This window comes from Paralichthys olivaceus, chromosome 18, assembly GCF_024713975.1.
Source record: "Paralichthys olivaceus isolate ysfri-2021 chromosome 18, ASM2471397v2, whole genome shotgun sequence".
Classification (NCBI taxonomy): Eukaryota; Metazoa; Chordata; class Actinopteri; order Pleuronectiformes; family Paralichthyidae; genus Paralichthys; species Paralichthys olivaceus.
This window is the reverse complement of record NC_091110.1, coordinates 1,743,406-1,768,324: the sequence shown is the minus strand read 5'-3', so window position 1 is coordinate 1,768,324 and position 24,919 is coordinate 1,743,406. Positions and strand designations below refer to the sequence as shown.

The window sequence follows — 24,919 nt, the reverse complement described above, 5'->3', positions numbered from 1 at the left end:
CCCCCAAAGATTTTGTCTTTGAATCCTTTAAAATACCAGTTTGTTCAAGTAATACAATGTTTCATATGACAAATACTAGTGGGAAATATATGTATATTATATTTCTGAGATCAACAAACCTTGGATATGTCAATGACTAGCCAAACAAGCAATAAACACACACATAGACACACACACACTCACACACACACACACACACACACACACACACACACACACACTGAAAGCTTATCTGTAACCCATACACAAAAATTCACAGCAAAATTGAGGTTTCATTTGTTATACTTTATTGAGTGTACATGTAGATGTGCACGTCATGCTTGTGTGTGTGAGTGGTGATGATGTGTGCAAGTGTGTGAGAGAGACAGAGAGAGAGAAAGGGAGTGAGGAATTATATTACACAATATTATTTCTCTGCTTTGTCCTCTGGATACTGTCATAACTGCACACACACTCACACATGCACACACAAACACTCATGCATATAGACACCCCCTTACACACACACACACACACACCTTCGCTCAGCACACCATAAATAATAAACAGGAATATACATCAAGATTTGAGGTGTGGTTTACTATATAGACATGCATGTGTAGGCCCTCGCACCTGTGCATCACACACACTCTCCGAAGTCCACATCAACACACACATCATTTCAGTAGAAAACATTAGGTTTATGGGTTCCATTATACAGAAATAGTGCCACTACAGGAGACCAGGAAATAGTAGTTTACCTATATGCATATGGGAAAATGGGTCAATATGATGTTAAATAGTATAAAATATTATATATTATTATTATTATTATATTATATATATAATATACTTGAAGCCAGGGCCTCAGAATAGAAGCATAAATATGTGGAATGCATGATTTTATGTTGTCATGGTAGAGGGATCAAAAAAAGCAGTTATAATGAGTTTCAATTGGACCGTTTTTGCCTTGAAGGTGCCACAATGTTTTTTACACAGTGAAAAAATATCCTAGGAACATTTTCAAATTCCACAACAAATACACACAAAGGGCTCCAGAGTGAAATTGTGTACAAGTCCTCATTTGCCATTAGCTGCCTCAGACATGCCCCACCAGCCTGATCCTGATCTGCCCCTGGCAGTAACACTGCTCCAGGTAGTTTTGCTGCAATGATTGCCTTCCAGGAGCTTCTCAGATCAAAATGAACTCTATTGTCTGAACACCGGAATATGCTCAACCATCCCTAATGATTTGAGATCTGTTCTTGCTTGTTGTTCAGCTGTTGTGGAATTTAGGTAAAGGGTGAATAAAAAGTGACTGTGACCAATGTCTCCGAGAAGTAGTCCACCATGAGATGACAAAATAAATCATTACTTTCCAACAGGCAAGGATCTTTCAAATTATATAATTATGATTCAATTGGTTATTGTAAATTATTCTCCCCTTCACACCAGGCTCAACTTACTGTGTGTGTGTGTGTGTGTGTGTGTGTGTGTGTGTGTGTGTGTGTGTGTGTGTGTGTGTGTGTGTGTGTGCTATCAGCTGCAGGTTTCCTGGAGCACAGTTGCAGTAGCAGCGGAGCAGTGTGGAAGTGTGTCACCGTGATCATGATGGTGAGCGTGGTGCTGAGCAGCCTCCTGGCAGCGCTGCTGGCTCTACTTTTCTACCAGAGGATAACGTATCCCTTCTTCTGGGTGGATTTGATTTACTACTTGAAACTTCGGAGCTACAGAAAGACTTCGCAGGCTCGTATGCAGCAGGGGATCATCACGTACCTCGACTGTTTCCTCTATCAGGCGAGAAGGAAGCCGAACAAACCCTTCATTATCTTCGAGGATCAGACCCTCACATACCAGGACGTGGACATCAGAAGTAACCGCTTTGCCAATGCGCTGCGGACGGAGACGTGTGTGAAGAAAGGAGACATTGTGGCTCAGTTGATGTGCAACGAACCGGACTTTGTGTGTGTGTGGTTGGGATTGTGTAAACTGGGCTGTGAAGTCGCTTTTCTCAACGTCAACATTAAAGCCAAGTCTCTGCTTCACTGCCTGCAGAGCTGCGGGGCGAGGACGCTCGTTGTTGGGGCAGGTAGTACACGTATCCTCACACGTTTCCTCACACGTTTCCTCACACGTTTCCTCACACGCAAGGTGTTTAAAGTCATACCACAAACAGATGGCCCTGCAGAGCCGTACAAAACCTGTTTAGGGGCCTCCTTCCGGCCTGGTGTCAGGGTTCCCAGAATTTAATCAGCACACTGATTCTGAGAGTAAAAATGCACAATGTGTTTTACTAGACATTGATCCATAACACATTTTAAAGTTTGTTGTCTTTGTTAGCACTAATTCATTCTTGTAAAACTTTGTCATTTTCTTTTTTTTTAATTGTTTTTGTCCAATTGGCTATTTAGTTGCATTCGCTCCATATCAGCAATTAATGCGAAACGTAAAGTTCCAAAGTAGCTCAAAAAAAGAAAGCTGTTTTCAAACATGACCCGCGTGTTCTCTGCACAGATGCATTCCCAACAGCAACAAATCCTCAGACGAGAGGTGGAGCAGAGGCAGAGGCAGGAAGTGACATGTGAACTCCACTGCGCTGTGATTTTCCTGAGAATACACAGACATCTTCGTCCGTGTCTTCTACGTGTGTGTCATTGCTTTTGAACAGGGAGATATTTGTTTTCTGTGTTTTTAATTTTTGCATCTGTGAATCCAGCGGGGATCCCCTGCTGTGTTCTCACATCGACTTCTCCTGAATTTCTTCAGACTTTACACTAGAGGGCCAGGCTCTCACTCCGACATTCATGTTCACACGTGCACCTCCTCCAGAGAAAATGTGGAGTAACTGCAGGGTTCAGTGCATATCTGAAAGCAGCTGTATTTTACATCAGAGATTAAAAAATTGTTCATCACAGACACATAGGGTGCCATGACTTATTGAGGCACTGCTCACGTCTGGCATTAGAACACATCTTGATGGCGGTGGCCACAAATAAATCAATGTATGTGAAACACAGAATTATAAAAATAATTCAGGTTCATTGTGAAACTGTAGCAGATCAGAGGACATCAGCTGTAGGTGCTTCTTCAATGTGGCTAAGGACACATTCACATGCGTCCCACAGCACCTCTTCATATGACCTGAGTCATTGTGTCTTAGGTACCTCCAGTTACACCACTACCTACAGCTGACCATTAGTGATTGGATAACTCAAGACACATCTATATAGTCTATAGAGCAAGTGTAATTAAGAAAAATAACCTAATACATAAAAACATAATTTAGTTTTCATATTTTAAAATATAGACAGGAGAAAATCAGAAAGAGCTGAAGAATGCACATTACAGTATGTATGCAGAACATGGGATACGAAATATGGAGCAGTAAATGGCATAATACTGCTGAATGAAATGTGAAATACTTTAGTAAAAGCTCAAAATATGAATTCAAATTAGTAAAAGTACTTGAGAGTGTTTAATCTTATATTACTTGATTATCACTTAATATACATTTGGATAGTTAAACTGAACCAACCATTATATTTTTATAGATTTAAAAATCTTTACTAGCTACAGTACAGTATAGCTGTCAGATAGGTGGTAAAGTTAAAGGTAAACTGATTACTGACAGTTGACATGTGCAGAGCAAAGTACAATGTCATGACTTCTCCCCTCATTAATCACACTGAAAGTATGTATATGACTGGTGTGCAGTCCCTGAAGGTGAGGGATGTGATTATATTGACAAGGGGTGTAACGATTCTCCAAATCCACGATTTGCTGAAGAGATTCTGTAGATTTCTGAGTCTCAGTTTTTGTTTTTGTGTTGTGTCGGGGGATATATATACTGACTTGAACATTGGGTCTGCAATCTCACGGTTGTTATCTGTCTTGAACAAACCAAAGTTCCACCTCAGACATGTGAAACATGTTGACAATGAATAAGTGTAATGTGTAATACTGACAAAACATACAGCTGGCCCTGACTTTGAATAGAATGAAATAATGATTTACATGTGTGATAGCATTAACTGTGAAATTAGTTTTGTTACATTAGTCAGGTAATGTAAGCACAGTAGGTTGCACCTGCAGCTGTGGCAGCGGGTTTGGGTATCACAAAACAAATCATTGCACTGCTACTTTTTAAATCACTTCCATGTCATGGTTTGACATGCAGTATATTCACATCTTTGAGTTAGGAGGACAAAGTAAGTGGAACCCCGTGGAGTGGAATTTAGTCTGATACAACATCTAAAATGACCTTTGAGTGGAATCTACAGCTCTCTGTCCATGTGTGTTTACTGGCTGTGGTTCTGTGTGATGAAGCAGTGCTGAGATAACCCAATGTGTCTGTTTATCCAGATTTGGTGCATTTGGTGGAGGAGGTGCTACCTGATTTGAAGAAGGACAAAATGGCCGTGTGGGTGGTAGATCACACATCGCCCTCTGAGGATGTCAACAGTTTATTGGATAAGGTGGAACGCATGTCTGGAGAAACCTTAAGTGAACTTCCTAAAGTGGACATCATGTCAAACTTCCTCTTCATTTTCACTTCAGGCACTACAGGTACTGTGTGAGCTTTGTGTTATAACTCTACTTGAATACTTTAAGATGAAGTATTTTTAATTTAATTTAGAAATATCTGCAATCTCTACAACCTGTGAGATCAAGATATCAGATGTTGATCTGTTGGTCTACCTCAAGTTCAGGTTCAGGATGTGCTTGATATTCCTCTCCTCCCTATTTTTCTCTGCTCACCCCAACAGGTCGAAGCAGATGATCGCCCACATTGAGTCTGGTTCTAGAGGTTTCTCCCTGTTAATGAGGGAGTTTTTCCTCCACAGTGCTGCTCATGGGGTTTCTCTATATTAAGATTAAGATTTGAAGGTCTTGACCTTCTATGTAAAGTGCCTTGAGATGATGTATATTATGATTTGGCACTATACAAATAAAATTGAATTGAATTGAATATCCTGAATGTATGAGTTGTCAGTGCAAGCTTGCAAGCTTGACATGTTGTTGGCTGATTACATTTGTATGTCTGCTATAGTAACAGCAGTCATACACCATTCTTTTCTAATATAAATACACAGTCCTACCAACATAAGTCTCAGCAGACAGGGAGTAAGCAGCTTAATGGCCATGTCCAGAATATTGTTCTGGAACCACTTTCTAATGCAAACAAAGACTTCTTGGCAGTAGCAGAGTTTCGATCCATAAAAGACAGGCTGCTGCATCTGCACAAACCACCAGTAGCCACATTTGTTGGTCCAGCAACTATAAAAATGATTTGGCATAAAATGTTGTACATTCATGCTCCTGTAACCTAAAGAATAATTCAACACAACTAATACACGTTTAGTGCAAAATGTGACAAACAAACCTATCACAAGTAATTTTGTCTACATATTGGTGGGACTGTGCAAAATATATAAAGCTTGTGACTCAGTTCTGGTGCCCATCTGTTCCAGGTCTCTCTAAGGCAGCACGCATAGGACACCTGAAAGCCATAGTGAGTATGGCCTTCTTCGCAGTGTGTGGAGCCACATCTGATGACATCATCTACATCACTCTTCCTCTTTACCACATGTCTGCTTCCCTGTTGGGCATTGGAGGATGCATAAGCCTTGGTAAGAACGGCAGTACTTCAGTCAGTGTAGATTTTAAACTCAGTCTTTGGGGTCTTCACCCCCAGTGCCCACCAGAGACACTGCACTGTATTTCACCTTCAGACAGAAAACCTTGAAATGAAATTGTAATTATGCTTTGCAAACTTTTACATACATTTAGCACTTTTCTAGAGCAGCATTCCAGTGTAGTGTTTTCCCTCTGTTTTCAGTATTTATGCTAGGCCAAGGCTGCACTCTGAAAACAGTAATGATGGAATGGTAATTGGTCTGTATTTATAAAACTCTTTTCTAGACTCAAAGTGCTTAACGGTACAGTTTTTTGCGATTCATCCATTCTCACACACATTCATACATGGGCAGTGAGACCAGCACAGCTGTCAGGGGTAATTTGGGGTTCAGTATCTTGCTCAAGGACACTTCACAAATGCTCGAGGAAATCAACATAAAGAAGCATTTCTGTTTTATAGGTCCATGAGGAATTCTCACTTCCTCACATTACAGGAGAAAAGCCTGAAACAAAGAAAAGGAAATTTCTCGCTTCAGCTACATTTGTGAATTTTATGTTGACATGTAGAAAAAGAGAAATATCTAAGTTTCTATTTGCATATTGTGTTACATTGCCGACTGCTTTCCATCTTCATAATATTTTCTCTTTTGGATCACAGGTGCAACTTGTGTGTTAAAAAAAAAGTTTTCTGCCAGTCAGTTTTGGAAGGACTGTGTGAAACACAATGTGACTGTGGTGCAGTACATTGGAGAGCTCTGTCGATACCTGGTCAATCATCCTGTGGTAAGTCTTCAAAACACAAATCTTTCTTTTTGGTAAATTATAATATTGAATTTCAAGCTTAAAGGTGCAGTTTAGGCCCCTAGAGGTCACTAATGGGTGAACCACAGCCCAGATCCGGAACAAGATACAGTCCTATCTGGACCCAAACCTACAACCAATAAATCATTGAGAATTGTCAAATTTTGACAGGACTTTTTTATTTGATCCTCCGTAGCTTTTATATACTTTTCAACACTGGTTAGTGGCCCAGGAAACTCACAGACCAATTGCATGCATTGCAAATCATTCACGTGATGCCACTCAGCCAATCAGATCTGTGAGTTCTGATAAGCATTCTATCCACAGTCGATGAGTGACATGAGGACGTATAGACAGTGAGTCAGAGAAAAGAAAGAAAAGTAACTTCACATGGTAAGCTCTGAAAAAAGATTCTTACATTTTTCCGGTGAGCAGGTGAAAACCAGTACCTTTAATTTTTTAAAAGCAGAAATCTTTCCCAAAATGTAGGACTATTCCTTTGTTAAGTTAAATGCTGCTTTGTCCTCTAGGTTCCAGAGGAGAGAGCTCACAGGGTCCGGCTGGCAGCAGGAAGTGGTCTCAGATCAGATGTTTGGAAGAAGTTTACCGAGCGCTTTAAAAGAATCAAGATCAGAGAGGGTTATGGCCTGACTGAGGCCAGCATCGGATTCCTCAACTACACAGATGAGGTCGGACCGATTGGGAGGGCAAGCTATTTCAACAAGGTCAGGAATAAAACATTTATTTCATTACTCCTCTTGGACTTTGACACAGATTTGTGTTTTTGCAATACAATGCATTCATTATTAAATGAAATAATAGATAAAAAGATGCTATTGCTTGCATTATGGGAAATGTCGGATCAGAAGGCTGAAAACGAGGTTAAATAGAACACTATGGCTGAACCAAAACAGCAAAGTTGTAGGTTATAAAATAAAACATTTAGCTGAAATATTCTAAAAGGCTTTAGACAGCTTATGACGTGGTAATAAGCCACTGCCATATTATACATATATTATGTATATACAGTATGTATATATTATACAATGTCCACTGAAATACCTGACCATCTCATTAAGAAGTACATGAAATAAATGTAAAAAAATGAGGAAATGTACAGTAAGTATAAAGTCAACAATGATATAACAGTAAACATCAATCATATGTTATATAATATATGATATGTATTTTTCTTTTCCAGCTTTCTATGCCATTTGAGCTCCTTCGATATGATCCCCAATCATATGAGCCAGTCAGAGCAGACTCTGGAATATGCATACGAGCACAAAAAGGTAAATGAATAGCATGCCAAGTCTTTTTACATGACAGTGATCTAGCCTGTGGGACATAGCTGTTTATACAGAAGAAGAGCTGATGCGTCCTCTAAATGTGCATTGTCTTTCTGTGCACAGGAGAGGCAGGGATCCTGGTAGCCCCTCTAACAGCTATGAACCAGTTTCTGGGCTATGCTGGGAACAAGGTCCAATCAGAGAAGAAGCTGCTCAGGAATGTGTTTAAAGCTGGGGACGTCTATTTCAACACTGGAGACCTACTGCTCCATGATCACAGGGACTTTCTGTACTTCCATGACCGCATCGGAGACACCTTCAGGTACCATGACAGTGTGTATGATCAAAATGATTTTTTTTAACTAAAAATGATGATACTCAATGTTTTATAGGGGTCATATTGCATACTATTTATCTGCCAGACTCAGAATCAGAATCAGCAGTGTGAAAGGCAAACTCCGGAGAAAGTCCAGACCAAAATCTGTGGACAGTCTTCAGAAATGTCTTATGCCTTAAAGGGATAGTTCACCGAAAAATAAAAATTCATTTACTATCTACTCACTAAGTCATAACATGCCTCCAACGTGTCATCCTAGTGTCTGTAAGCCTTGACATTCATATTTGACTTGAAACGTCATTTACGCCATGCTTTAAGCCTAAAAGTCCACTACCGGAAGTAGTGATGCTAGCGGATGTAGCGATGCGCACCCCCACAGTGTGTGTGGTTTTCCATTGCGTCTGTGAGAACGTGAACGTGCCTCAGAGGAGGATATCAGAAGACATTTAGGCTAAAAACATAGTTTAAACGACGCCATTGTGAGTCGATTATGAATGTTGGGTGTTTCCGACACTTGGATGACACCACACCAGCAATATGGAGGCATGTTATGTTCTTTTTCTGTTGTTTTGGGGTTTTTTTTGTCACTTTTACTTCAATTTTATTGGATCTGACTGAAACACTGTTTACTCCAAGAGTGTTTTGCGGACTCAAACACTTTCACCCACCCCTCCATCGGCATAGTGGGGAGTAGATAATCAGGGAATTTTCACTTTTCACACGAACAATCCCTTCAACAGTGATACCTGCAGACAGTGAGTTACAGCAGCAGAGAGGACTGATGCTGACTCCTGTCTCATGTCGCTCTTCTCGAAATAGTATTTGATATCTTGTCAGATTCTCCAAGTCACATTTTTATAAAGGGAATGTGACGTGAGGGAGTTCCCTGCAATAACAAATATACTATCAATATGTTTCTCCACATTATAAATTATATCCATGGTCATTTCAAGTCAAGTAATTTTCTTCTGCAATGTGTGAAACAAAGTGAGGATTTGGTGTTGTTGTAATAAGAGAGCGTCACAGACACGCCAGACATAAATAAATGCTAACAACAGCGTCTGCTACTTGTATATGCTATGGTGATTCTACACATAAGTATAAATCAGGTTTAGGTCTGTGTCCCGTGCTGTAGTGTTTCGCTCCCATTAGAATTGTGTTTCCCGTAGAACCTCCCCTTAACCACAATGACACAATGAGCCCAGCATGGAGCACAATGAGGCCTCAGACTGGCCGACTGGCAGATAACCGTTACAATTGAAGTTATTGTTTAGCTGCATCTATTCTTGTGTCCTACAGGTGGAAAGGAGAGAACGTGTCCACCACCGAGGTGGCGGAGGTTTTAGGTCTTGTTGATTTTATCAAGGAGGCCAATGTCTATGGAGTCACTGTACCAGGTCTGTGGAATCTGTGTTACTCTGTAATTTATATTACTGCTAAAGTGGGTTTTTGTTTGCAGCGATCCTAGATCTTTAAACAATAAGGACTCTGGGGAAGAAGTCAAGTCAGTAACATGTATCGATGAGACATTAATGATGAGAGGAAAGACAATCTCCATGGGTCACGTGTTCCCCGATAAGCTAGACCAGAGATGTCAAACTCAAGGCCCGCGGGCCACTTCCGGCCCGTGGTATGATTATATCCGGCTCGCGATAAAATTATATCCACACCTTCACTCCATCTTATGGGTTTCCACAGCACAGAACCTAACCCCAAACATTAATGAACTGGCAGCCAAGAAAGGATACCAAACATCTGGCTCTGGCACATGGAAATAAAAGACCAATGTAGCGTATAAATATCTTTTCTTTTTGCACTTTCTCCAATATCCTGTCTATCCTGTTTAATAAATGTTGACCCTGTTTAGCCCTTGACGTAGTCCCAGTTTTTAATTTTGGCCCTCTCTGTGATTGAGTTTGACACCACTGATCTAGACCTACAGCAGCTTAACTAAGAGCAGATGTGAGGCAGCTCTAACTATAAGCTTTATCAAAAAGGATGATTTTAAGCTGCATATTAAACATAGAAAGTGTGTCTACCTCCCGAACTGAAACTGGAAGATGATTCTAGTGGAGAGGAGCTCACGTTAGAATATGCTGCTGCTCAAGTAAGCAAAGTGGAATCACAATTTTTTGTACTAAACATAATTTTGTCAGGTATATTTCCATGTTATAAAGTCTCGGATATTAACCAATTCAATTGCGGAAGTCCTGCAGAGTATAGACCATTCACAATTTTGGATTCTTCGGAACAAGATGAGCCATTTATCTGCCTGAGTTTGGGTTTAAACATGTTTTCTTATTAAAAAAAGGTCTGTGAAGCGAGTTCCAGGATAGGAAGCTCATAGTTATCCATTTAAATCTGTTCATTTTCACTTTCACATACAGCAACATATCATTGATGCAGCTCTTAAACAGACAATCTGGATTTGTCTCCATTGCAAACCCATGTAGCCATAACTTTTAAATAAAAACCTGGTTTAACAGAACCAACACTGTAGTAAAAGTCATGTTTTATTATGTTTTTGAGAAACACTGAAGATGTCCTCAAAAGAAAATTTCCAGCAGGTCCTTCCACTTTGCAATTCCATGACATCACAGACTAATCAAAGTAAGGCCATTGAGGCATTGCAGTTGGTTTCCTCTGATTTATTCAGTAGAACTTAATGTATTTTCTCAATCTGTGTATGCAGGATATGAAGGCCGAGCAGGTATGGCAGCTGTTGTCTTAAAACATGAACACAAATTTAATGGAACAGAACTCTACAACAGTTTAGTCCGAGCACTTCCTGCATATGCCTGGCCATGGTTTCTCAGAATACAGGTGAGTCATATTCATTGCCTTAACTATGTATAGTTATAGTTATATATAGTTATTTAGTTCATTTGTTTTTCTGCCTGTTTTCAGACCTCTCTGGATGTGACTGAGACGTTCAAACAGCAGAAGACAAAGCTGGTCCAGGACGGCTTTAATCCTGATGTCACCAAGGACCCTCTGTATTTCTTAGATGTCTCTCAGAAGGACTACATTCTCCTGACTGCATCTACACATCAAGATATTGTGTCAGGAAAGATCATTTTATAGATATTTTAAGAGCATTTACTTTAAGAGTACTGATCAACTGTGTTATGGACACATTTCCATTGGTCTGTACTGTAAACTTTATTTTGTAGAGTTTTAAAATAAGAGTTAACAGATGGAATTGTTCAGTATTTCAAGGGAAAATTATTTTATTAATAATTGTAATTTTTTATATATATTGGCTACAGCCCTCTTGACCTCAACCACAAAGAGAGGGTCTTTAGTATATTGGAGCATTGTCTCTTTCTTATCTTTTTACTATTGTTTTTATGTAATTACATTAATTGTTAGCGACACTATATTCACATACAAATTGTCCGTTGAAATGCTAACAAAGTTAAGAATCTGTGTGTGTATGTAGTAGTAGTAGTAGTAAGTGATCATGCTCTGTCCTGGTTGAGTTTCATTGACTGTGCTAAAACAAAGAAGAAATACAAACCAAAACACTGCAAAATCAGTGTGATTGGAATAATTCAGTGAGTGAAAACAGTATTAAGTTCAAATGAGAACCTCAGAGAAACAGTTTATCGTATCACTGTTGTTGTACTGATGGTGCCTTGCTGAATTTATAATAAGAGATATTACACTCCCTGAGTGTTTTTGAATCTCCCTTTATTAGTGACCCACCATTTAGGTAACATTCATACTGGCAATGAACATTATGTGAATGATTTTAATTTATGGTGGAGACCTCATTTAATTATTTGTGCTATTAACATTTTCAATTCCTGGGCGGATTCTCCTTTTCTTAAATTCCCTAAATTTCAAATTCAAAAGACTATATTGTCATTGCACAGTCGTACTTCATACACTAGCACAACGAAATTGTGGTTTACTACTACTTTGAGTAAATTCTAAAGGAAAATAGAGTTTAAAGACTGATGTCTCGAACTAGTTTCACCAGAATCACTAAGTGTATTATTATATATGATTACCCATAACAAAAAGGACACACAGATGGTGACAAGATAAATATTACTGATTTTAATGAAATTAGATTGTTATATATTTATTCATTTTATAACAGCTAGAAATAATAAATAGAGCAAGTTATACAAATCGATTGAACTGACTTTTTTCCCCAGGTTTTTACTGTAGTATAGTTTGAATGAACAATAGTTTTTATCGTCCTGTAATTCACATCGGTAAGTAACCATGCGCATTTATAGCTGTCTCATACAGCATATTGTGGTCTATTGGACATTTCACTTAATTTGTCAATCTTTTAACCAAAACTGTTCCATGTATTTAAATGTAAATACCATGGGAAGTTTTTTTTATGCTTTATTGACAAACAGCAAAATTAACAGTTATCAAGACGAGCATAACAATACATGAAGCATGAATAATTCCAGGGGATCCTGACGAGCAGAAATGAATCAGTGATATATTATAGAGGGCACATAAATTAAAATAAATAGTATTGAATAGATATATGGTTTGACTTCATATACAAAAATTTTAAAGGTGGTTATAATTAGAAAATTAAGATTTGTGGATATGTCATCTAGCAGCTAGTAGTTCAAATGAATGTAATATTGGTTTGTTTTGGAGGGGGGTGTAGCAAAGCCAGTTGACAAAAGGAGGAGTCCACATCAATGTCCTGTTTATCTCTGTAGAAAAAGTTTGGAGGGATAAAAACGAGGACTCAGTTTGACATGCCACTTCCTTGGTCTTATTCACAATTAAATATCAAGAGGGAAGGCACCAAATGTTCTTCCAGTCCCCGATCACAACTTCCTCCAATAGGAAATTACATTTGGAGTAGAGACCATCCGGGAGACGGCCGCAGACGTGGCAGCATGTGACGTCATCAAAGAGGGTCGGCGGGTCATTGATGGCAGCAGTGAATCGCGTTAGTGCAGCTAGCAGGTGAGTGGAGAGGCAGGAACATATATCAAGCTATACCACAGACGGTCGAAGATACAGATACGAACGACACTTCGTCCATATTGAAATGTTGATGCTGCTCCAGCTGAGAGAGAGAGAGCGTGCGTGTACACGTGTACAGCTGAGCTGTGGCGTGAGCTGTGCGGTGAAGGAAGCTAACGGCAAACTGTTCCAAACTACGGCACGGACATGGTTTGAAGAACTGTGCCGTAAAGACGGTGTGAGGTGAAACCGCTGTGGTGTGCCGTTCTTTACCAGACTGCACAGAGCAGATGCAGATCAAACTAAGTTAGTGACATTTGAATCAGGAAGCAGCGAGTGAGGTGGCAGTGTTGTGTATGTGGTGAGACGTAGAACAGGAGTTTCTGCTTGTTGTGTTAAAGCATCTGAACAGGAGTGCTGGTGCCCCTGGAGAGCCCTGAGGGTTCATTGTGCTGGTACTTAGCCCTGTTTCTCAGCCTGTCACATTGTTATGATATCCTATTCAGCTTTATGCAACCAAAGAGTGTAAATCCTGGAAGTGTGTGTTAGCAAAGCACTGGTTTGACTCCCGAAGTGTAACTTGGTCACCTCAGCTCTGGGTATCAGATTGCCTAATTGATTGCAGTGTACCTCACTGCATGGAACTTATTGGAATCATTTTTAAGTAAGGTGATATTAATGCCAAGGATTTTTGTTGCACTAAATACTTACCTTGTGCGATTTAATTCTTGTAACTGATTGTGGCATCACCACATTTTATATAAACATTGAAGAAACCATTCAGTGTAAGTCTAGGGTCAATACCTAATCTGCTTCACAAGGTTTATTGGTTTGATGCATCATTAGGAACTGTCTGCAGGCTTTAGAACTGATGCAAGAAATAACAAGTTGAACACATCTTAATTCATTTTATCTTATTACAGCTAGAATCAGGGTTGAATTGAAGGAATAACGTATAATAAAGAAGATGATGGAAGAGAGTGGGATTGAGACTACGCCTCCTGCCAGTCCTACACCTCCTCCGACTGTGGCTGCCACAGTCTGCGCTCCACCTATGACCATGGGTAAGACCTGACCTATCAAGTGTTGCAGTGGATTACCTGCCATCCTTTGTCAAGTCATTTGTTGTAGTTCATTTAACATCACAATGAAAGACACATTGTTGAGACAAATTTCAGATTGGTAATCCATGTCATGTTCAATTGTTATGAACATGGTATTCTTATATCCTAGAGTATAAAATAGGCAACAACAAAAACACAACATTGGTGTTGAGATGAAATCCACCAATATTTATTTAAATATAGAAATGTGGATTTTAAGAAGAAGATGTGAATGTAGCTGTTTCTTTAAAGAACAAAAAAAATAATAATTGTGGGTTTTCAACCTGCTTGCCTTGCATTGAAAGTCACATTGTTTTCCACAGGCAGCCCCTGCAATTTGCTTCAAGGTAAAATGTTACTTGGAATGACTTTAGCTATGGAGAAGCAGGATAATTAATCTGACTTTTGTGTAAATATAATCCAGTTAAACTTAAATCTGGATATGGAAACCATTTTATTCCTGGGTGTAAATGTAGCCCTTTTTAATTTCAGGTTTTTCCAGCCCTCTGTCCCTCCCAGGCACCAGCTCCATCTCTATCGGATCCACCTCAGTCTCCATCACTCTCCCTCCTGTTCCATCCCTCCCTCCCTTTAGCAGCCCAATGACTGCACCCCCTTCACTCTCCTCCCATTTTCCCCCTCCCTCCACACTCACCTCACCCTTCCCAAGTCACTCACCTTTCCCTCCCTCCACCTCCCCCTCTTTTCCACCTATGGTCTCCCCCATCAGACCACTTCACGCCTCAGCTCCCGGTGGGTCAGCCCCTCCTGTAGGTCCTCCCATATCTAGCTTCTCCATGAGCGCAGGTTATGATATCACACGTGGCCACGCTGGTCGAACACCACAGACACCATTGATGCCAACTTTCTCAAGTTCTACTGCCATGCCTGGTAAGAGCCACACCTGTTTTAACACACGGTTTGCATTGTCAACATGTGGAACAAGGCTCCTTTTTAAGCAACTACATTGACACAATGGAGAACAGTAGATATGTAGTTGAGTCAACAGATAACGTTACATTAGCAAATATTAGGAATATAAAAAGATTATTTTATTTTACCTGGCATAGGATGTTGAATTATGCCTTCAACCAAATAAATCCACTGTGTGCAAACTTGTATTTTTAGGTCTCTGCACCTACAAAACACTTCACACATTGTACAGACCAATACCATGATACTGACCTATTGGTTAGTTTGTGAGGAAAACAATATCTCAGGAACACCATGAAGGAATTTGACTCAAGGATGAACTGATTATAACTAGGTTGATCATAGGTTTCTGTTTCTATGACCTAACAACACATGTTTTTGTACATAATTCCATAACATAACTACATATTACGAGGCATGTATCCACCAGGTGGTACTTCTGTGTTCACTCCTTAAGATTGGTATTGTCGGCAAAAATCCACGATTGGCCGAGCTCTAGCCCTCTCTAATTAAAAGTTGATACATTTATGTGGATTTGTTTTTTAGAATTGTCCCAACATATGTTCTAGGTGTCGTATCCAACGCCATGGTTCAGCAGCCAACCATGACAGGGGGATTAAATACTGGATCTCCCATAACTTTCCCAGACGAGCAGGAAGATCCCAGAGTTTCTGGAGACATCAGCAGTGGTGGGGGCATCTGGGGCTTCATTAAGGTAATCCCACTCAATCAAAGGTGGTTTCCAAATACATTCAGCATCTCTGGCTGGAAGCAGCACCAATCACAAGATAGCAGCACCAATTAATAATAAGAAGCTGTTTCTAAATAACCTTATTTTTCATCGTACTTGAACTCTGGCAAACAGTGTTCACTACCTCTGATCCTTTTTCACCTTAGTCTAGAAGTGCTCTAGTTTACTCCAGGTTATTACTTATTATATGTATAATTACATTGTTTTCTTTACCCTTTTTTCAGTAAGAACAAATTATGGTAAGATAAATTATATGATATGATGCAAAAAAAACAAAATATGTTGTTGTTTTACTTTTTTTACTTATTTGGAGGTTAATTTGATTTTAGATTAATATGTACTGTGAAAGTGATGAATGTGAATTAACCATTTCTCAAAGCTTTGCTCTGTGTTCTGACAGTCACTTCTTATGCTTTGTCTGTGTGTCCTTAGGGAGTAGCAGGCAACACTGTAGTAAAGTCAGTCCTGGACAAAACCAAACACTCTGTGGAGTCCATGATCACCACTCTGGATCCAGGCATGGCTCCGTACATCAGTAAGTAATCCTGCTCTCATCATCACTATATTCCTCCATAATGTTAGAGCATTTGACTAAATTTCACTCTATTGTTGCTCCCCAGAGTCTGGTGGGGACATTGACATCGTGGTGACTTCAGATAAGGAAGTGAATGTAGAGGCAGTCAGAGATGCCTTCCAGGAGGTTTTTGGGATGGCCATGGTCACTGGAGAGCCCGGTCAGTCCAACATCGCACCACAGCCAGTGGGCTATGCAGCCGGTGTCAAGGTTAGTCCGCTGCTAATACTCCAACCTGCTTTTTACAGTTCTTTAGACATTTCTATAAATAGCAGAGAGTGCAGAATTACTGTAGACGATTTCTATTTTAGCAGGTTAATACTTCATCATACTAGATGAAGTATGATAATATACATATTGCAGATCAGATCATATCAGTTCAAATCCAAACCTTTTCTTTTAAATAAGCTCATAAGTATTTGTGATCTGATATATATGGCTTTCCAGTTCAATCAGGAAAAAGACTGAATGTGTTAAACTTTTGTTTATAACAGAAGCAACAAGAAAATCTTCAGAAATAATTTTACTGAATGTAGGGCCACTAACAATTGGTTTCATCATTAATTAGTTTTATTATTACTCATGAATAAGAAAGTGTTAGATTTAAGAATTTTATGTTGAGACAAAAAAGTTTTATTCAGAATTATGTCTGTCACCTCTGGTCTCATCCAGAGGCCCAGGACAGTCACTATGCTGTCTAAAGACTACCACCTCTGTATGCTTCCCTTTTGACATAACGGGAAGTTAACTTTCCAATGGACAATAGGCCATTCAAAGATGATATTCATGCCTTATCAGAATCTACCGTCATCCAACTCTCTGGCCTGTCGTTCAGTTCTGACAAGCAATGAAGTGTCTTTGGTTTCAGTCATGCACACGCTCTGTCTGTGTTCATGCATGCAGGGGGCTCAGGAGCGAATTGACAGCCTACGACGTACTGGTGTGATCCATGAGAAACAGCCAGTGGTCTCATTGGAAAGCTTCATTGCTGAACTCTTTCCTGACAAGTAAGAAGAAAACATTTGACTCACACTGTGCGCGCGCACACACACACACACACACACACACACACACACACACACAAACACACACACAAACACACACACACACAGTGTGCAACTGACACATTTGCACACTGATGTAAAAACACTAACCAAAATACAGTAGAACACAACATAGTTCAATAGCCCTGCAACAATACCACTGTGGATTTTAGGAAATAAAATCTGTAGTGTAGTGAACTAAATCTTAGAACATGCTTGTTACATTTGAGAATTTGAGCTATAAAAATCTGTTTGGCCTTTATAGGCAATTTAAAAGTGGAACCATGTTACCAACACTAACGAGTAGTAGTAACTGTTTTTAATATTTAAATATACTACAGCCTCTAATCACAAAACTATATGAAATTCAACAAATTCTCTTTATGTGCAGTTTAGTGAAGCATTTAAAGTTGGAGCAGACTTCACCTTCAAAAGTTGTTTAACAGGTCATGGAAAAATATACATGATATCTGCTGTGGCGCAGGAGAGAGAGTGGGCATCCACTAACCAGAGTGTTGTCGGTTTGATCCCATTCCATGTGCCGCAGTGTCCTTTGGCAAGACACTGAACCCCAAATTGCCTGTGAAGGCAATCTGTGTGTTATGTATGATAGAAAGTGCTGCACATAGATGCACTGTATCTATGGTAAAACTGTGCTGTAAAGCACTTTGAAAAGAACAATGTAAATTCAGACCGTTTACCGTATGTCATATCAGATACACGGGCAGTGTTTTGGGTAGTCCAAATATGGTATGCAAATTTAGGGTTAAGGAATCTTGAATCAATAAACATCAATAAAAATTAAGTCCATAGAGACCATTTCGAGATATTAGCCAAAGTATTTTGCAACCATTGTTGGCTAATTTCTCATAAAGGTATCTACAAGTACCTATTCCCTAAACATGCTTCACTATTAAGATTTAGAATTACATTTTCAATATAATTTAGAAGAAAATACAAAAATAAAGATTTAGCTAACAATAGGGTGCTTGCTGCATCTATTACCATAACAGAACAATATAGATCTAAGATAATTGTAGTAATTGCTGCTAATGTAGTATTGCTCAATTGGCAGCAATCATGCAACTGTTGTTCTAAGAGTTGTCACGTGTTGAAGAGTGTGAGTAACACTGGCGTAGTGAGCCTGCTGGTCAAATATTTCTTTTTGGCTTCTTTGTTGGCACAACCTATATTTGGTGTAGGTGAGGGATCACATTTCTACAGTAAGCTGGTGATTATTAGATCTTTTCAGGCAAAATTGTTAGTGATAGATCAGCAAAAGTGACACGCTAAATTTCTCCATTTAAAATGGGTACAGATTGTGGACTTTATTGATATATTTACAGTTATTACTGACATAGGTTTAATAAAATATTTAATGAACCAATAATTAATAAAGTATTTTCTATCTAGCTGTATCTGAATTGACCATGAATATATACTAATAAAAGCTTTCATGTAATGCATAGATGTTTATTATATTGGTATAGTACTTATCACAACATACATTATCTCAAGGCACATTGCATAGTAAGGTCAAAACCTTAAAACCTAAACCCACCAGTTCCCACAAAGTGCAGCATTGACGACTGCAGGTAGAAAAAATCCCTAAGCTATCTGCCTCGACCAGTTGGGTGAGTGGAGAGGTGATTGGAAAAGAGGGGAGAGAAGAGAGAGAGAGAGAGGTAGAGAGTGGGAGACAGACTAGGAACACAAGTGTAACTTTTTAACTCAAACCTTAAATTTTGAAATGGTGTCTGCCTCCCAAACCGAAACTAGGAGCTGGTTCCACAGGAAAGGAGCCTGGTAGCTGAAGGCTCTATGTCTGATTCTCTTACAGACTCTTAGAACCACAAGAGAGCCTGTGTTTTGGGAGCAAAGTGATCTGTTTGGATAATACAGTGTTATGAGCTCATAATGGGGCTTTATTGTTAAAGGCCTTGTATGTGAGAAGCAGGATCTTAAATTCTATTCTGAATTTTACAGGGAGCCAATGTAGAGAAGCCAGGAGTAATATGATCTCTCCTTCTCGTTCCTGTCAGCACTGCTGCACCATTGTGTACTAACTGGAGAGTTTTCACAGATTTACTGGGACATCCTGATAATAAAGAGTTACAGTAATCTAGTCTAGAGGTAACAAATGCATGGACTAGTTTCTTAGCATCCTTCTGAGACTGGCTGCTTCTAATTTTCCTGATATTGTACAGACTAAAGTAAGCTGCTTGTTTTATGTGGGTCAAATAAAACTCCAGTGTTCCTCACAGTAGAGCTTGTGGCCAAGCTAATGACATCTAAGGTGACTATGTATTATTATTATGTACTATCTCTTGCTTCAGTTATTAGAACTATAGATCGGTCTTCATTGATAAGTACAGCTGGGTGTCATCTGCGTAATAATGGAAATGAATGTCAGGCTCTATCATACTGTTGCCGACAGCGTATATAAACTGGAAAGTATCTGTCCTAGTACAGAACCTTGTGGAACTCCATAACTAACTTTTGTGTGCATGAAGGAGTCATTGTTAACAATTCCTACATAATCCCTTTCTTTTAAATCTCCAGGTGGTTTGATATCGGCTGTTTGATCCTGGAGGACCCCAGTTACAGCATCCACATTGAGGTCTTCACTCAGGCAACTCCTTTGGCTCTAGATCATATCCAACAGGTATAAAACAGCAGATGACATGTTCACATGTACTACCGAGTACTATGGAACATTATTTTGGAAAAAATGGAACATAATCTTTTCAGTATTAACCATACACTGTATATAAAGATGGACGACATTGCAGTTTCCCAAAAGTGAAGCGAAAGGGTCGCTATTGCCCAATGAGGGCTGGTTGCAGTGTAGGTCATGAACCCCACCTCCTCAATGTTAAGGAAAGGGACAATGCCCCGACATTCAAATTTGACCTGAAGCGGTGTCATTTACACCTTCGTAACATTTGTGTGTGCAATGTGCACACACTGCACACAAGCTCTCATGGGCTTGCGCGGGGTGCGTGTTAGCATTGCTACATCCGCTAGCAATACCACTTCCGGGTGCGGACTTTAACGCTTAAAACACGGTGTAAATGAAGGAATTTCTAGTCTAAAAAGAATGTCTGTTCTTCTGGACATTTAGACGACACCAAACAAGCATTATGGAGGCATTTAATGCTTTGTTTCTGTTGAAAAATAGATCACCGGTACTTCAATCGTGTTGGATGTGTCTGCAACACTGTTTACCCCTGAGATTCCTAAAGTGTTTTCTGGACTCAAACATCATTTTCATTTTTTGTTGAGCAATCCCTTTAAGTAAGTTTGGTTTTAGGTAGTTATTTGATGCTATAAATTGGTGTTTGACAGCTGAGATTGACTCGCCATTTAATAAGTGCATGTATCGGTGGAAACTATATATGTCAGATCCAACCCTGATTGTGACTCTCTCTCTTTGGTGCAAGATGACAGCTTTCACATTCTTGATATGTAAGCTTCATTTCTGGATAGTGGGTCAAAAAGGAGTTGGTATAAACACTTTTATGTGCAAACAAAGCTCTGCTGTTGTCCTTCATAAAGCTGTCGGTGTGTGTATACAGTGTACACTTGGTTTACTATGGTTCCCAATGTGAGCTTCAGAAATCGATTCAGTATCACTTAATCAGAAACCTCCAGCAACTCATCATTTTTTTAACTCTTCTTGTGCAGGCTCAGTCCCTGACCCCTCCTGACTACAGCCTCCGCTGGTCAGGTTTGATTGTTCCTGTGGGTGAGGTCCTGGAGCGCAGCCTGCCCAACATCAACAAAACAGACTGGCATCAGGCTATGACGGGTATGACCCAACGCCAGATGATCCATAGTGCTGCTAAAGCTCTAGCTGGAATCTACAAACAGCAGCTGCCACCCAGGACTGTGTGAGGCTGAACGATTCCAGTATTTGTCACAAACTGGAAAATAGATAAAGTCCCGTTGGGACAGCCAGCTGATGGGACAGTGAGGATCCTCGTCTCTCCCCATCAGTCTCCCATCTGTCCTGGGAAAAGCCAAATGCATATTTAAAGTCATTAATGTTTGTGCCAACAGATGTTTATTGACATTCCAGCACGTGACCTGAGTTTTGATGCAAACTCAGAAGGTAGAGAAACTTAATTATTAACTGATCGTTTATTCATGTCCCTGAGAGATTTTTACACGTAATATTAATGTCAACAACCTTAACTGAAAATGTGGCCATATTTTGTTTTCTTATTTTGTTTAGAAATGCTTAACATTATTGTAGACTATTACATAGACTGTGTCCCAATTGTATATGAACTACAGACCCAAAGTTCTTTCAAAAAATACCTTCTTTGCCTGAAATCATTTTTAAAGAAGATACCCAGAGAGAGAGAGAGAGACTTCCAACGTTTTGACCTGTGACATGTAGAAAAACATGACCCTACCTGACCCCATTAGATTAAATAATATAATGTAGACCTGATGTTAATCTGATTGGGTCTTGGATACTACTACTAAAGGTAGTCTCACTGTATATTTTAACACAGTTAATTCAACTTAGTACTAAAGTTGTCAATATACTATTTTTTTCAATAAGCACACAAGAAACTAGTATGCTGTTTTGTGATAACCAGAAATGATACAAGGTATTAACCTTGTATCTTATCCTGACAAGACTCAGGAAACCTGAAGAGATTTTTTTTGTAACTAAATTGCTGCTTTCTGATCTGTTGCCAGTGTCATCAATCTAAGGTCCAGCTTTTTTTTTAAATGTATTACAAGCTGTAAATCATTGTTTTCCTTGCTAAAAACTACCACTTAAACATTTAATTATGTTTAAGCAACAGGGCACCTGCTAACCCATAATTCACCCCCCATGCTATGAATCAATGGTGTCCATATGCTTTATTCATATGCTAACTTTATGTAATAATGTACTCTACTAATTCGATTAGTACAAATTAAGATAAATGATTCTGGGAATATGCAACATGCAAACTTAGAAATGACAAGGATATTAAAAGTAGACTGTGACACAGGGCCTTGAGATCTGATAAGGCCTTTATGTCAGTTGATGTTATGCCTCAGTGGTGTATATTCCCATATATCTTTAATGACCATCAATCAATTACCATGGAACATGGGGTTCAGGAGCCCTAAGACAGTTCCCGTAGAAACCTATGAAAGCATTGGATCACTATCAAGCGATTGTGCTAAAAATAGTTCATTGTTTTTAAAGCATTTGATGCAGTACAAATCTTGACACCTGTGGTACTACTTCTGTACGAAACGGTTGGTTGAACATGTAGCCTTACTTGTAATGATCCTTTGACTGAAGGCTTCCTCACTTGTTACACAATTTGCCCTGTTAGTTACAACACCTCACTCTAAAGTCGAGCAAGTTCGGTCTGTGTTTCTCTTTCTATACATACTTAACTGAGTCCATTTTACAAAGTAATGCATGAAAGCCATTTACAATCAGTATATACTGTGCAACTGGGACACAACTAGACTGGTCTGATGGGTTAAATGATGTCATCATGTTTTAGATATCTGTTACTTAGAAAGTCATAGTATCACGTACACATTCATATAGGTTCTTGCTTTTTTTTACTGCAAAATATTTGCCTGCCATAACTGTGGAGCTGTCTGTATTCATTAAGAAAAAACACATTCTGACCACGTATTATAGAGGCAGGGATGCAAACTTGCCACCTTTCAGTAAAAACTGCTTTTTCCAAAATAGGTGATTGATAAGTTTAGATGTGGTGAGTTTTGGAAATAGGGGAATAGTGGCTTTATTGACTGCACACATGCCTGAGGTTAAAAGTCTTACTGTAGCATTATAATATTTAATTGGCTTACATGACAATAAGTCACGCTGAGACTGTTAATGAGCAAGGTAGAGTTGTTGTGATGTATCTAATGCTAGCCATAAATCTTTTATGTAATCTTAATTGTTAATGTTATTTCCATGAAGTATAATAATAATAATTCACATGCTTGCGATCCCAAAATCCACTTGTATATCTTCACTGATATTAGGCCTAACAATAAGCAAAGATACCATTTTTCTGTCTATTGTAACATAAGCTGAGCTCTTCAGCCAAAGTGCCACCTTAAAGCTGGGGATAGGTAAAGTTGTTCCAGCATTGGCAGCAACTGCCAAAGCAAACTAAAAAGTAAGACTATTTTTAGAGGGGCTCAGGACAGAGTCATAACCACAATGTAATTATACTAGGTGCTTTTAGATTTGTTTCGGAATGTGAGATTAAATAATGAGAAAGATGTACACACGTATGAGCGCTTGTTACAGTTGCACAATTCTCATCACTTGAGAAGGGGCAAATACCAAGCTCACTGAAAACAATAGAAGCTGAATTGAAATTACCATGTGAACAGTTTTCTTTTAGTTGTAGTTGTGAAATCAGTTTATCACTTTCATATCTAAACACTGCCTTTTGATACACCCTTCTTTTATAGCTCTTCTTTGCATCATCGCCCCTGTTCAGACCTGGTATTAACATCTGTCTCTGGTGATCAGATCACATGGTCAGCTTTAAGTTCAGATGTAAAAAGACCCAAGACCTGTTGAGGCTGCGTTTGAGAGCCAATCACTCAAACACATTGTGGAGTGGAACACATTGGGCCCAGTGACCCATACCTTTGGCCCCATTTTTTTATCAACGTTAACACAAATGTGTCCTGGGCCTCACTGAAGGTCAACCTGCTCAGCTGACGTCCTCTGACCTGCTACAGATTCATATTGAACATGAGCTGAAAACGTCATTTGGTCTTTGTGAACAGAAATGATGTATGTGAAGATCAGGGAAGTGTGATCTGATCACTAGGGTTCACCTGTTAATACCAGGTGTGAACAATGCCATCATCACCTTTTCACTGCTGATGAATCTACATCCTTGCTTATACTACCTTGGGATTTGATCAAAAGAAAAATAATGTATTTTCTGCTGCTTCAGGCAGTTGGACACTGACAGAAATGGAAGTTACTCATACTGTAGGCTTAACATCATTGTATTTGGGTGGAAAGAGCATCCTTCTCTGTACTGTGTGTCCTCTAAATGTGCCTTTTTACGTAAATAAAATCAATGAATTTGTACTTGTTTGTATCTGCACACACTGACAGATTTGCAGGAGATTACCCTCTTCTCACAACTGAATTTCTTGTATTCACGGTGGACACAGAGATCTGCACTGTGCAATTAGATAAAATTAGATAAAATGTCTTTCTTTATCGTACAACACTGAGAATAACTGTTTTGGCAAAAGGAAAGGAATTCATCTGTTGAGCTTCACCACTAATTTGGGAGTTGATGAATAAAATTCGAATCCGCTGAGCTTTCATTTAAAGGAGTATAAAGTTTTTTCACATCAATAATTCATATTGCCTGAGGTTAGAAATTCTCTGACTGAAGACTCAGATTCATTCCTGCACTGAGTAGAGGGTAAGTGGAGGCAGCTTCTTGGGATCCCTGAGCATACACTGACTCACCACACGCCTGCCTTTAGATTGCATCCTGTC

The 24,919-nt window shown here is 39.3% G+C and overlaps 2 protein-coding genes across 3 annotated transcripts; both read left to right on the top strand.

Moving 5' to 3' along the window:
• Positions 1-1,527: 1,527 nt before the first annotated feature.
• On the top strand, positions 1,528-11,715 carry LOC109625975 (long-chain fatty acid transport protein 2). Its single transcript, XM_020081606.2, has 10 exons — positions 1,528-2,068; positions 4,342-4,545; positions 5,451-5,609; positions 6,275-6,399; positions 6,948-7,142; positions 7,619-7,709; positions 7,830-8,028; positions 9,343-9,440; positions 10,736-10,866; positions 10,951-11,715. Exons 1-10 carry the CDS (start codon positions 1,588-1,590, stop codon positions 11,125-11,127), a joined length of 1,860 nt encoding a protein of 619 aa, XP_019937165.2. The 5' UTR covers positions 1,528-1,587; the 3' UTR covers positions 11,128-11,715.
• Positions 11,716-12,729: 1,014 nt separating this feature from the next.
• Positions 12,730-24,496, top strand: prrc1 (proline-rich coiled-coil 1). Of its 2 annotated transcripts, none has more exons than XM_020082345.2 (9): positions 12,730-12,996; positions 13,920-14,060; positions 14,592-14,990; positions 15,602-15,747; positions 16,216-16,318; positions 16,404-16,567; positions 17,261-17,364; positions 19,963-20,065; positions 21,088-24,496. In XM_020082345.2, exons 2-9 carry the CDS (start codon positions 13,964-13,966, stop codon positions 21,295-21,297), a joined length of 1,326 nt encoding a protein of 441 aa, XP_019937904.2. In that variant the 5' UTR covers positions 12,730-12,996; positions 13,920-13,963; the 3' UTR covers positions 21,298-24,496. The 2 variants fall into 2 exon arrangements, with proteins under 2 accessions (XP_019937904.2, XP_019937905.2); XM_020082346.2 differs by lacking the exon at positions 12,730-12,996 and adding an exon at positions 13,120-13,239.
• The last annotated feature ends 423 nt before the right edge of the window (positions 24,497-24,919 follow it).

Bases quoted from the DNA above. Each gene is read 5' to 3' on its own strand.
- LOC109625975 (XM_020081606.2), top strand. From the start codon at position 1,588: ATGATGGTGAGCGTGGTGCTGAGCAGCCTCCTGGCAGCGCTGCTGGCT. The intron at 5,610-6,274 runs GTAAGAACGGCA...TTTGGATCACAG, and splicing joins TGGAGGATGCATAAGCCTTG to GTGCAACTTGTGTGTTAAAA. The intron at 7,143-7,618 runs GTCAGGAATAAA...TTTCTTTTCCAG, and splicing joins GGGCAAGCTATTTCAACAAG to CTTTCTATGCCATTTGAGCT.
- prrc1 (XM_020082345.2), top strand. From the start codon at position 13,964: ATGATGGAAGAGAGTGGGATTGAGACTACGCCTCCTGCCAGTCCTACA. The intron at 14,991-15,601 runs GTAAGAGCCACA...CATATGTTCTAG, and splicing joins AAGTTCTACTGCCATGCCTG to GTGTCGTATCCAACGCCATG. The intron at 17,365-19,962 runs GTAAGAAGAAAA...TTAAATCTCCAG, and splicing joins GCTGAACTCTTTCCTGACAA to GTGGTTTGATATCGGCTGTT.